At 40.4% G+C, this 12,648-nt stretch overlaps 2 protein-coding genes across 4 annotated transcripts in view; one reads left to right on the top strand and one right to left on the bottom strand.

Moving 5' to 3' along the window:
• LOC106816439 (uncharacterized protein C05D11.1-like) overlaps window positions 1-12,648 on the top strand; it is a gene marked incomplete in the record, with an annotated part of 31,977 nt that overhangs the window by 15,775 nt on the left and 3,554 nt on the right. For 2 of the 3 annotated variants that reach the window (XM_014821057.1, XM_014821059.1), the window contains 13 exon segments: window positions 613-753; window positions 1,246-1,356; window positions 1,650-1,741; window positions 2,375-2,552; window positions 2,860-2,970; window positions 3,162-3,305; window positions 3,497-3,679; window positions 4,513-4,615; window positions 4,916-5,230; window positions 5,460-5,545; window positions 5,883-6,055; window positions 9,084-9,288; window positions 9,743-9,886. In XM_014821057.1, coding sequence (XP_014676543.1) covers window positions 613-753; window positions 1,246-1,356; window positions 1,650-1,741; window positions 2,375-2,552; window positions 2,860-2,970; window positions 3,162-3,305; window positions 3,497-3,679; window positions 4,513-4,615; window positions 4,916-5,230; window positions 5,460-5,545; window positions 5,883-6,055; window positions 9,084-9,288; window positions 9,743-9,886 — 1,986 coding nt within the window. 3 annotated transcript variants of the gene reach the window in all.
• LOC106816440 (collagen triple helix repeat-containing protein 1-like) lies at window positions 5,356-8,725 on the bottom strand. The gene is made up of 5 exons (XM_014821060.1): window positions 8,476-8,725; window positions 7,332-7,482; window positions 7,027-7,139; window positions 6,679-6,880; window positions 5,356-6,536 (listed from the first exon to the last, which is right to left on the bottom strand). Exons 1-5 carry the CDS (start codon window positions 8,575-8,577, stop codon window positions 6,391-6,393), a joined length of 714 nt encoding a protein of 237 aa, XP_014676546.1. The 5' UTR covers window positions 8,578-8,725; the 3' UTR covers window positions 5,356-6,390.

Below are 12,648 nucleotides of genomic sequence, written 5' to 3'. Positions count from 1 at the left end.
GATAAACGACATTGAAAATAAAAATAAATTAAAAAAATAATAAATTAAATAAATTAATAAATTAAAAATAAATCTATACTATTAAAGTAAGACATTTCGGCTGAAAACTCCGGAGGGGAAAATAATACATACTAAAGAGGTAGGTAAAGGGAAGAAAGGAAAAAAAGGGGAAAATAAGTTTCCCAGCTTGGACTCGAACCAGGAATCACGGTGTAGGAGACAAATATCCTAGCGATGAGGCCACTGCGACATTACGGTAATACGTCATCATGGATTGACACGTACGTGATGCTGTGTGTATATTCCCTCGTTCTATTTATAGATTGTGTACAGATTTTCAAGGTTTCCCTCGCAAAATCACATTTTCGGAGGTTACATTTTCTTCCAAAGTTGAGAGGCAGGATACGGAATCATTGTCGATACGTGGTGTACGTTTCACGCCCAGCCATTCACTCCCTCCGGAGTTTTTAGCGGAAATGTCTTACTTTAATAGTATAGATATGACCGGACGCGTAGCCACAGCCTATTGTTACAGGCTATCTGATGAAGCAAGAATGTTTAGCAATGATCAGGTAGTAATTATGAGTGCTGATGTTTTCCTGGTTAATTTAGGGGGATAGGGGGCCATACACACGGCCATGGCAGTCAACAATTCCCCCTCTCAGCAGAATGCAGGAGCAGACTATTCAATTCCCGTCGGATGATGAGGAGCATGGTCTTGTACTGGTGGCCTGGCGTGGACCACAAGCGAAGGTGAGACCCCCACATTTCTGCAATGCTTTTTGTGTTGGACAAAGATAGATATATACATACACTCATTGGATTTATAGGATGAACACAGAGACATACCGTGTAGGTAGGGCAGTTGCAGCAGTTTATTGTGGTCAGGGTATTAGCCAGGAATGAGTATTGTGGGAGTGCAGAAAAGATATTTGGGAGTGCAATTTTACCAAATTTATGTGTACACGGCTTTAGATCAATATTTTAGGCCGTGCTACACATTTTTGGCCGTGCAGTTTCAAAACTGACCGTGCAATTCACGGCTGCACGGCTCGCTGGCTAATACGTTGATTGTGGTAGACATCGTCCAGTTTTCAGGGACACCACCTCAGTTAAGACGGATTGTGCTGTTGGTGTTGTGATGAAATTTGAGCCCTTTACCGTAGTACTGTGGTATTTTCCTGGGGATGCAGAAGCTCATAACAAAGATTGCTCTACTGACGGTATCCCTGTTCTTTTTGTCAGGAGCTGCATCTTGTGAGTGCAATGATGGTGTTACTGGAGTACCTGACTGATACAGCAGTGGCACCTCTGCAACAGGAGTTTGTGGAAACGTCCGATCCTTACTGTAGCAAGGTTGCTAGATTATTACCCAGCGTGCTGTAAATGCGTATAATATGTTAATAAATATAATATGACAATAAGAGATAACTGATAACTGGCTAATTAATTTGTATTTATCCATCACAAATGTGCCAATACGTGAACTGCATAATTAAACGCATCTCTTGCAATAGGTGGCAGTGTTGCATGACTGAGTAGCGAGATTGCTAGATTATATATGTGGACATATATACATATGTGTATGTGTGAGTGCGTGCATGTGTGTGTGTTTACTAATACGTGTTCATGATTGGCACAATGTTTAGGTCAAGTATTCCATACTCGAAAACCAGGAGACCTGCATCTATCTGGAGTTTGAGAATACTCCACATGATAAATTAGACTCTGTTACTACGTCGTAAGTTTTTACTGAACAATAAGGCCTGCGTCTTCGGGTGATACTCCATTAGGAGTGTTCCCAACTTTATTGTCATTAATGGTCATAATAACATATATATATATATATATATATATATATATATATATATGGTCATGGTCAAAGTTGGGAACACTCCTAATGGAGCGTTAGCCGTGTCTTCTGTGTTTCTTTGCTATTCACTACCAAGTGTCTGGTCACAATGCCAGCTCTGTAACTCTTAGTTCAGCCACAGTTGGAAACTAAAGTTCAGATAGTCATTTGACACAATTGGTTAGTGTTTGCAACCATTCAAACGTCACAAAATCGTAAGACCTAAACTTAACATAGAGTTACAATGAGGAGTGATGGGTATTTCCATATTTGATATTCACTATAATCTTGTACCTGCTTCTGTGTGGAGCAACATTTATTATGAATTATTTAAATCCCATGCATTTACGAATTCACAGAAAATTTCACTCATTAATTGTCTTCAGGGGTTAATCAATACAAATTGGTGCCAAAAAATAACTGGACTGCTGTCTTTGTGCTGATGATTTCAATATTCTCTGCAAAGAATGTGGTTGTTGCATGACACAACACACATGTCATACATGATTTTGTCATTGTTAGGTTGACTCGGTATCTGAAAAAAATTGTCGACAAATCTTGCCCTCTCAATATGGATCGCATGAATAGCGTCATTCATCGGCGACTTCTGGATTCACTTAACCATTTAGAGGAGAATCCTCATGATACCATGGCTTTCATCTGTATAGGAGATTTTCTTTATGGGAATGATGCAGAAGATGTGAGTATATGAAGGAAAATTTTGCAGCTTTAATTATTATTTAGCCTGCAACAGACAACAGACAATGTGCAGGATTCTTAACTTTGTTGCAGTGTTACTTCAATGCAAGAAATATTGTTGTAATTAGGATTAGGATTGTAAATGAGAGTGGTAGTGATAGCGTACTAAATTTATACAGTTGCAATGTATGAGTTGAAGTTGGATTTGTCTAATTACATTTTATTTTCAATGTTGAAAAAAAATTGTAAACTGTTTTATTGTAATGAGATATGGTCAGTAAGATTTTCTATTTGGTAATTTTATACAGCTCAATCACAGACTGAACCAGACAGAAAATTTCAAGAAAATGAAGTTAGAAACTGAGGAGTTCTGGTTGAAGCTCATCAGTAAATATTTAGTTGAAGCCAACCATGTGGCAGTAAGTAGCTTGACTGTATACCAAATTCCATATTTGTCATCTAATACTTGTTTGTCAGTTCCTTGTATGACATTGCTAACTTGCATTGTAAGTCTTTAAATGTGAGAGATTATTTCGTATTAGTTGCTTCTTTGCTGACATTTGGTGCACTGTAATCCTATTTACGTTTGACTCTGCTGTTGTACTATCAGATTATAGGTGAGCCATCTACAGAGCTAATGGAGACGATGGCCGATGAGGAGAAGGAGCGTGTTGCAGAGCAACGGAGAAGACTGGGCAAAGCTGGTCTGAAAAAGTTGCACACAAACCTGATGGAGGCTACTACTGAAAATGAGGTGAAGCTGATTTTGTTGTTAAACTCTATGCAGAAGGCTTCATCAGAGTTATATGCACCTCGGCAATTTTTACTAAAAATACAAGTGGCTGCCTTAGGTTTTTGGTGGGGTCTTCATTCTAACGAAATTTTCTCAGTTATTGCAAATTTCCTACTTACTAATTAGCAAATTTCTGTTGAAATATTTGACAGGTGGCACCACCAGAAGAAACAATCAGCAGTGTACCTATACCCAGTACTTCCAGCATTAAGTTTCATCCACTTGTTGCTAGTAGCAACTGTACACCAGAACTTACCAGCAAAATTCCTAGTTTTCCATTGACTGATATGCCATTTAAATTCCTCGTCGATGATATGCACACACACTTCGTCAAGGTAGGTTCTGAGATGTTTGACATTAATGAAAATGAACATGAATGTATAATAAATCCCTTGAGGTCTATGTTACATACCTGTAAATTTGTGGTATCTTCCTGAATTTTTCATTTGCTATTTTGCATTTTATATATTTTACATATTGTTTTTAGATAAAATAATATAATAATATGGAAACTATAAAACACTAGCACTGACCATAAAGTGGAAGTAAGGTTTAAGTAAACCTGAAATTACTACGTTTGCAAAATTAACGTATAACTTCTCAAATACTCTGCCGTAATGTATGCTAAGAAATTGTGACTTGTTTGTTAAGTTACTGTATACGCTCTATATTTCGCGGTGGTTTAATTTTCGCGAACTCGTTCCCGACTCACGAAAATAACAACACACGAATAATTCATACCGAATTATACCGAATAATTCATAATTCACCGACCGCGAAATTAACCGCTCTTGAAATTGTCCGTGAAGTTTGAATTTGCGAAAATATCTGTACGCAAAAAATATGGCGTATACAGTATAATGTTAGAATGACAGAAAGTATGTCAGAACCTCATTGGGTTTTTAAAATTAGGTACTTGGTCCGATTATTGCTCCGGTGACTCATGTAATGGCCTTGAATATTTTGTTAAAAGTGCAATGAGACTCGGTGGAAAGTTCCATTACTACTTCAAGCAGTCATCATCACTGCATGTGATTTAAACAGGAGTCTATCAATATTGATACACTCCTGATTTAAATGGATTTCTCAGTGTTTTAATACATAGGCGCACATGCATATGTTTGTGTAACTATTGACACAAGGGAGCCATTTCTTGTCTTCTGATTAGCTCAGCATGTTGATGAACACGAGTTGCGTGCCACAATCGCTGAAGCCATACCTGTGCATTCTTATGGAGCTACTACTTGAATCTCCCATTCAGAGGAATGCAGGTATGCGCCTGTATTTCACAAGTTCTTTCATGTTTATACCTGATAGGTGCATGCCAATGACCTCCTTCAGATAGGGAAATTTTTAAGTAAGATGTGGTGTAGATTAACAGCTGAATGAAGAAGAGGGAGAAAGGGAGAGAAGGAAAGAGGGAGAGAGAGAGAGAGATGAAGAGAAAGAAGGGAAAGGGGGAAGGGAGAGATAGAAATGCTAAGTGAGGATGGCTTCTCCTGCGGTGCATCACAGCATATCGCAATCTATTGGTGACCTCCTGGACAGACACCTCTTGTTGCTTTGCGTAGCAGGTCTGGTGCCGTACGAGGACGTGGTAGCAGAGCTGGCATCTGACACACTCACGACAGTTCTCACCCTCGGCGTGGACGGCAGTCGATTCCACTGCGGCCCGTTTGCTCAGGTGGCGGTGCTAATGCTGAAGGTGGAGGTGGACAAGTACCGTAAGGGCATACAGTGGGCTGGAGAGCTGCTTTTTCGGACGGTCCTCACAGCCGAACGTGTGCGCATCATTGCAACAAAGATGATGAGCGACGTGTCACGCTGCAAGCGCAATGGCCAGCGGGTTGTCCTGGCGGCCATCAAAGATGTTAATTACAGTAAAGGTACATATGTATACCATGTAATGTTCTCTTTCTAGCGTACAATATTTCACTGATGGCTATACATTATATTGAGCATGGTTATTTCGGATTCACAACTATGCAAATATAAATAATATAATATGTCATGACAGTTTACTCGATTGGTTTATTACATTTGTTTTGGTAAGAGTGGTAATAAATTTGTTTACATTATAATTTCATTAATTGTGATTTTTTGTTTTTATTTTAGAGAGTAATCATTATATCTCTGGAATGATGAGGCAGCAGAGATTTCTTACTCTTATGCTGGAGGAACTGAAAACAAATCCAAGTGAGGTATGAAATGCTGTCTAGAACCTATTAAATAATTAAAATGTAGTAGGTTTAATCATTGATTTTTACTTTGTCGATCAGCATTTTATCAGTTTCCATTTTAATCATTGGACATTCATATTACTTGGTTTTTTATCCAATAAGACAATACAAACGAACAGCAATACTGCAGTCAAATACAAATGATGCGGTATCAAATTGGTATATTCTCTAAACAAGTGACTACCTTCATCTAAATCTAATATTTTAGCACACGGGAAATACGTTGATATATGTATATGGTGCTGGTAGTGAAAAACTCTGCAGCTCTCTGTACAATGGTTGCTGACGTCTTTTGAAGGTTATCGCACGATTGGAGGAGTTAAGGAAGTTGATCACTGCCCCAGAGAGTCTCACTGTTCATGTAGTAGCAGATGTCACACAGCTGGCAGCCGCATGTGGTCCTCCTGCACAGCCATGGAAGGACGAGTTCTTACCAGATGGTGACAGGCAGAAGGAACCAGTACACGAAAGGTGCGATCGATTAGGCTGAGATGCAATTCTGGAATTTGTCGGCATTATTTTGAGCTTGCTGAGGGGGCACCATTTCTGTGTGTGTAGTATTTTCCTCCTTTGTGATGCCACGTGATCGTGTGAATCCATTGCTATCCAATTTCGTCTGGTCGCCGTTGAACCCATGAAGGGCCTGCCGAGTCATTGTGTAGGGAGATTATTTTCTTTGTGTAGGTTCTTTTGTGGGACTGGGCCTACTGTTAAAAATACTAAGCTGTAAGAGCCTTCTTGCTATTTGTGTCGTCCTCTTTCATGAGTGGTAATTTCCTGGGTCGTAACGTCATCTCTTATTGTGTTTACATCTCAATTTCCTCTACGATCATGCGGGAGACACTTTCCCAGCCGGTGTAGGTGTCTCCATGTCCATGTCCAGGTCTACAGTCGCCTGTGTGAAGCTGTACCAGTACTGGACCAGCGGGCAGCATATAGCAAATCCCCTCAACTGCGGCATAATGTCAATATTTTAGCATGTCAGGTGTAACAAACGTTACCCAATTAATAGAAGTCTTGCTAAAAAAAGCATTAGTTACAGTCGCGTGTAGCATCGCTGTTAATAATTACTATGAATGCTATACTGGACTTACTAGAGGAAGGTATGTGCATGTTGTGTCCATCCGTACTGTCATAGATTTGGGCATCTATGCGTGCAGGGTTGTTGCACTCAGCCTCATTGAATGTGATGTACCAGCGACTGCAGTCATTGCCACCAGATTTGATGTTGCGCAGATTACCACTCCACCTTACGTGGAGCCCTGTCGTGTTGGTACGCTTCTTCACAGCACATTGCTAGAAAAAATATGGATCAATGATATCAGAAGTTTTTCGTAGGATGTTTGCGTACTGATTCTTGTAATGTGGCCCATTAGAACTCGTTTTGATTGGATATTTGTTATGACTAGCGATAAGAAAACATGCACGTGATAAGGATATACATGTATAACTCCTATGTCTGTTCCATCATTGGATGCATCCCATGTACACTGGTAAATCTTTCTTCTCTCACATTCTTCACATACTCCAGACACTCCAATTATTCCTGGAAGTCCTGAGAAACAAAGCAAAGTGATTCCTTTATAAATATGTACAGATTACGGGGTAACACTAAGGAAGATTACTATGCTATTCACATCTACAGCAAAAGCTTCAAACAATCTATGAAAATTATGCAGCTCATGTGAAAACGTTCACAGCTACAGGTAATTATTAAAATCGCTACACTGTCACGGCAGGTGTTTACCCTTCTCTCCCTTCTCTCCGGCGACTCCCGGTGCCCCGGCCTCGCCGGGAAACCCGTCTCTGCCGTCGCGACCAGGCATGCTGTCCCTTCCGTTTACACCAGCAGTCCCAGGCAGTCCGTCTCGACCATCCCGGCCGGCAGGAGGCCAAACCTACAATTAGTGTATACGCTGTATATTTTGCGGTGGATTCATTTTTGCAAATTTTGCGAACGCGCCCCCGACCGTAACAATATAACAACACGCGAATAATTCATACCGAATAATGCCGAATAATTCATAATTCACCGACTGCGAAATTAACCACTCGCGAAATTGTCCATCAAGTCTGAATTCGCAAAAATATCTGTACGCGAAAAATATGGCATATACAGTAATACCGGGCGAAGAATGTCGGGTGGTTTGTCATCAACATTGTCACTCGTCATTGTTTGTCGTGGGCAGTACGAATGTCTTCTCACACAGCAAGTGTGTAAATCTATTAATGTATCTTGTGGCAGTGGTCAGTGGCGCTGATAGGGTCTATGTCCCCCAGGGTACTGCTGGAACATACCCTGGGTACGGTCCGGTATACCGGAACGTACCCTGGTACTAAATACTACTATCTAATATGCCGGACCGTACCTCGCATACTCGCCTAACGAGTCTAGGGAGTCGCCTGCGCCTACCCCCCTAACCCTAACCCTAACCCTAACCATATCAGCTAGATAGTTACCAGGGTACGTTCCGGCAGTACCCTGGGGGACATAGACCCTATGAGCGTCAGTGGCAGTGGTATTCAGTACCGATAAAAATATGGCCGTGGCTACGTGTCCGGTTACTGGACGCCCGGCCAGCTCCCAGGCTATCCGTCCGATCATATATTTCTTGTGTGAACCCAACTATATTTTTTCAGTAAAAAACAATACGTTTTTACCATAATATTACTTACCTTTAGGTATTTTATCCAAAAAATATGTTTTGTAACTTTTGAAGCAATAGTAAATCCAGTAAAATCAACGATTTGAAAAGGGTCGTGGCCTAATCGTGACGTGGATTTGGGAATCTGTGCTGAGCTTTGTAATGGATGACCGGACGCGTAGCCACTGTGTAAAAATATTGTTTGAAACTATGTGATGAGCAGCTAATTCATGAGTTCACACTTACCGCACAGTTTACTCCCGTAGGCTGAACATCTGGTGTTGCTAGACATACACCTAATAGAAGGAGCGCACATACCGCTTGTAAAGATGGGTTTAATGGAGCCATGTTTCGATTGTAATAGTTTAGCTACAACTTTTCTGGCAGATCCGCATCCATTCGACAAATGTAAATCCTGGTGACTGGTGGTGGCTGACTGGTAAATCCTAGTTTATACACCTAATCTAATTGAAACAGGATATAGGATATCTACAGGATGTATGATGAAAGATTGGAAGGACGCACAATATGTGGAACACGTGATATTTTTGTTTTCGCAGTGGCTACTCGTCCGGAACCGGTCGCCTAGCCTCCAGGCTACGTATCCGGACATCCACTCACACAGTGATCGCGCGACTTGCGTACACGCATGATTGCGCAACGCCCGGGGGGGGGGTCACTATATATGCCGTTATTACCCCATGTGCATGTAGAACACACGTGATATTTTAGTTTTTCCTAAATATAGGTTGGTTGTAATGTACTAGGGTGTAGGTCTGTAATGTATATGCTTTCATAGGCTGTGTCTTGAATAAATTTATAAAAACAACTGTGCTTTCTAAATGTGCTTGCAGTAAACCCGTGACATTCTGCTCAGAGGTGAAGCCTTGCTCGTCTTATCTGCTCCCGTACTCTGGTGGCCCAGCAGCAGGGGTGATTATTGGAGTGGGAGCCATAGAGTCTGCCTTTCTCGTGCAGACTGTCCCCTGTCTGTGCTCCTATACAGATGCCGACCTACCAGCCATAGAGGTCTTCATTCAGTATCTCACACAGCTTGAGGTACGGTGGCAGCTGTTGGTGATCCCTACCCTCAAATAACATATAGTATAGTATACCGTATATAGTATAGTATATAGTAAATTATTAACATTTGTTGGCATATTTCGTAGAGGAATTGATGAATATTCATCTCAAGTCATATCTGTTTGCTATGAAATCCTGCATTGATTCACACCCACGCGCACATGCTCCTATAAACAGGGATTCTGTTGATAATCCTCTGCAGTTTATACGGTTGTCAAATAACATAATGCAATTTTTGTTACATTCCACCATAACAGAGTATAACTGAAGCCTAACCAATGAAGTGCAGGACAGAGTTTACCCTAATTTAATTCTATGATAGAATGTTTCTCTTCCATGTCTTGAATATCCATCTGCATTATATACATTTACCTGTTCGCTACTTTTTGTATGCTTATTTGGAAATTTGGTGGTAATATATTTGTTTTAGGGGCCTATGTGGAGACAGATCAGAGGTCATGGTCTTTCGTATCACTACAGTATGAGCATTACACCCGACACAGGACTAATGACGTTTGTCCTGTTCAAATCAACACACATTGCCAGTGCATATAAGCGAGCCAAGACCATTGTGGTGAGTTTTTAATCCAGGAAATACAGGATACACGTTGACAATTACAAGTTATTTATGTTGTCTCAGGATACATATGTTATAACCTGTATACATAATGACTACTAATGAGGTTTTACATCGTGGTCGGTCCTCTTGTGATAACACTAGTACATGGGTAGAAATTAACTTTTGAACAAATTAACGGACTCCCTGCCCCCAAAAAGAGGGAGTCCGTAGCAAAATGAGGGAGTCCGCAGTCTGAAGTTCAAAACTAAATATATTAACAATAACGCATGTGCTTATTTTGAAGATTCGTGGGGTTGCATGTCTGCCAAATTTTCTTTGGACATTGCTGAAAAAATACGGTAATTTTGCGTGGGAATAATAAGGAGGCCGTGCTCTGGAACGAACTAGTTAGTATAGCAGACTTTTCAGGGAGTCACAAGGACTCCTGCATATGTCAAATCAGGGAGTTCGACACTAAATCAGGGAGTATTTGACTCCGGACTTGCATTAATTTCGCACCCTGCTAGTATCAGGTCTATGGAAGAAAGCGGGAATCCTGCTTTCATGGTCAGTTCACACTGAGCTAAATGTTTCAGTACATAGCGACTGGTCTCAAGATTTTATCAATACCAAACAAGACACACAGCTCACTCAGCAGATAAAAAAAATTTCTCAGTGGGAGCTGGTTACCCAGGCCACTGAAACTCTGCAGCTCTAGCCTTCTCTTAGGGGTGCTGTAACGCTCACCCTAACCCAAGCCATGACACAACCGACAGCATTGCTTTTACATGCAATGTATGACATTGGCAGGGCGTCAAGTTCCTATTTTTTCCTATTTTTTCCTATTTTCTGGGCAATTCCTATTTTCTCCTATTTTCTGGACAAATTCCTATTTTTTCCTATTTTCTGGGCAATTCCTATTTTCTCCTATTTTCTGGACAAATTCCTATTTTTTTCCTATTTTTGAGGGCTTTTCATTTTTCTGAATCCAGAATTGTATGTACGGTATCCTTCTCAGAATGCAGGAATTTACATTTCAGGTGACCCAATTTTCACAAATTTCCTGGGGGAGGACCCCGAGACCCCCATCCCTTACTTTAAATTAACGTAATATACTCTTTCCTATCACAGATTTAATTTCAGTAAAGTTGTTTCTCAGTTGGATGTGGTATGTGTATCCAGAGGGGGGGTCCAAGGGGTCCGGACCTTCCTTTTTTATCCCAAAAAAGGGAAAACACAAAAGATAATTTTCTGCTTAAAAATTTGGAATTCCATCTTGCATTCTAGACATCAAAATTACTGCTCAGATGCTCTCAGAATGCACCAATTTTTTTAATTTTTCTAATTCTAACCCCCCCCCCCCCTAAGTGGCAACGTGCCTTAGACACGTCGCATAAGCTGCCTTCGGCACCTTTTTATAAAAGTGCCCTTTATTTCTTACTTTATTTCATTCTCCCTTTTTCAAAAAGCCGGATCCGCCTATGTATACATGTACGTCATACTATTTTGGAGTAGTCTACATGTATGGGTGCTTATGCATGTATAAACTGCTTATCAATTTTAACATGCATTTTTCATTAAAACCTCAAAATATTGTTCACATGTGATGTAACTCGAAATATGTATATTTATAAAACCATTTGTGGTGGATCGGGATGGCTGTAGGGGTGTTGGGAGGCCATCTAACGCAAAAAAATATACCTATTTAACATATATTTTCTCACCAAAATTCCTATTTTCCTCCTATTTTTTCACATCTGAAATTCCTATTTCCCTATTTTTTGAGCGTCACTTGTCACTTGACGCCCTGCATTGGCAATGACTGTCTGGCAGCAATTGTCAGTACTGCTCTCACTGCAATGCCTTTCAGTCAACTGCTAACTGCAAAGTGATACGTAGCCAGCTTCCATGATGCACACAGGGAAACCTGGCAGGTTCCTGCCACCTATCCATTGCCATGCATGCTTCCTGCCACAGAAGATGTAAAACCGCAGAAGATGTAGAAACAGCTATTTCACGGTTGAGTGAAGGACAATTATGTGAGATTACACAATCAACAACATAGTGATTTACACACGGAAATACAGAACATTCATAAAAATATATATGTACTAGCTGTACTCACCAGTGAATTATACCACCGGGAGGGAGCATAGGCTGTGATCGGTGCCACCGCCACATTAATTATGACTAGTGATGGGAATCGGTTGGAATTTCATCATCGATCATTTGTTGCACCCAAAGATAAGCGGTTGAATGTTATTGATCGCGCTACCAGATATTGGAATATATTATCATATATCATATAATACAGAATTTTTTATAATACAATATTCTAAAAGCTATGTAACAGTATTAATACTTGATTATGTTTGGTATAGGTTAGATTTACTGTCTCTAACCAAAAAAACACCAATAAAATAGTCATTTCATAGTCATTCATAAAAGAGTCATTTCATCAATGTTTGCACATTTTGTTTTCAATATTTAAAAAAATTTAATCTTTTTTTTTTATAATCGATTATTTATTAGCTCATCTGACATAGTCAGAATCTGAATAGTCAGATGCAGCTTGTAGAATCGCATGATTGTCCGTGCGTGCGTCCGTGCGTCCGTCCGTCCGTCCGTGCGTGCGTCCGTGCGTCCGTCAACAGTTGGGCACAAATCTAAACGGCTCGACGTACGGATTCGAAAGTCAGGACGTGGGTGGGTAATCCGAAAACGCGTTGGGATGTCGAGGCTGGGGGTCAAAGGTCAAAGGTCAAGAGGTGTAAAAA

This window comes from Priapulus caudatus, unplaced genomic scaffold (assembly GCF_000485595.1).
Source record: "Priapulus caudatus unplaced genomic scaffold, Priapulus_caudatus-5.0.1 Scaffold1377, whole genome shotgun sequence".
In the NCBI taxonomy this organism is placed as follows: Eukaryota; Metazoa; Priapulida; class Priapulimorpha; order Priapulimorphida; family Priapulidae; genus Priapulus; species Priapulus caudatus.
Note: the sequence above shows the minus strand (reverse complement) of the source record. Positions and strands in the feature narration are given on the sequence as shown.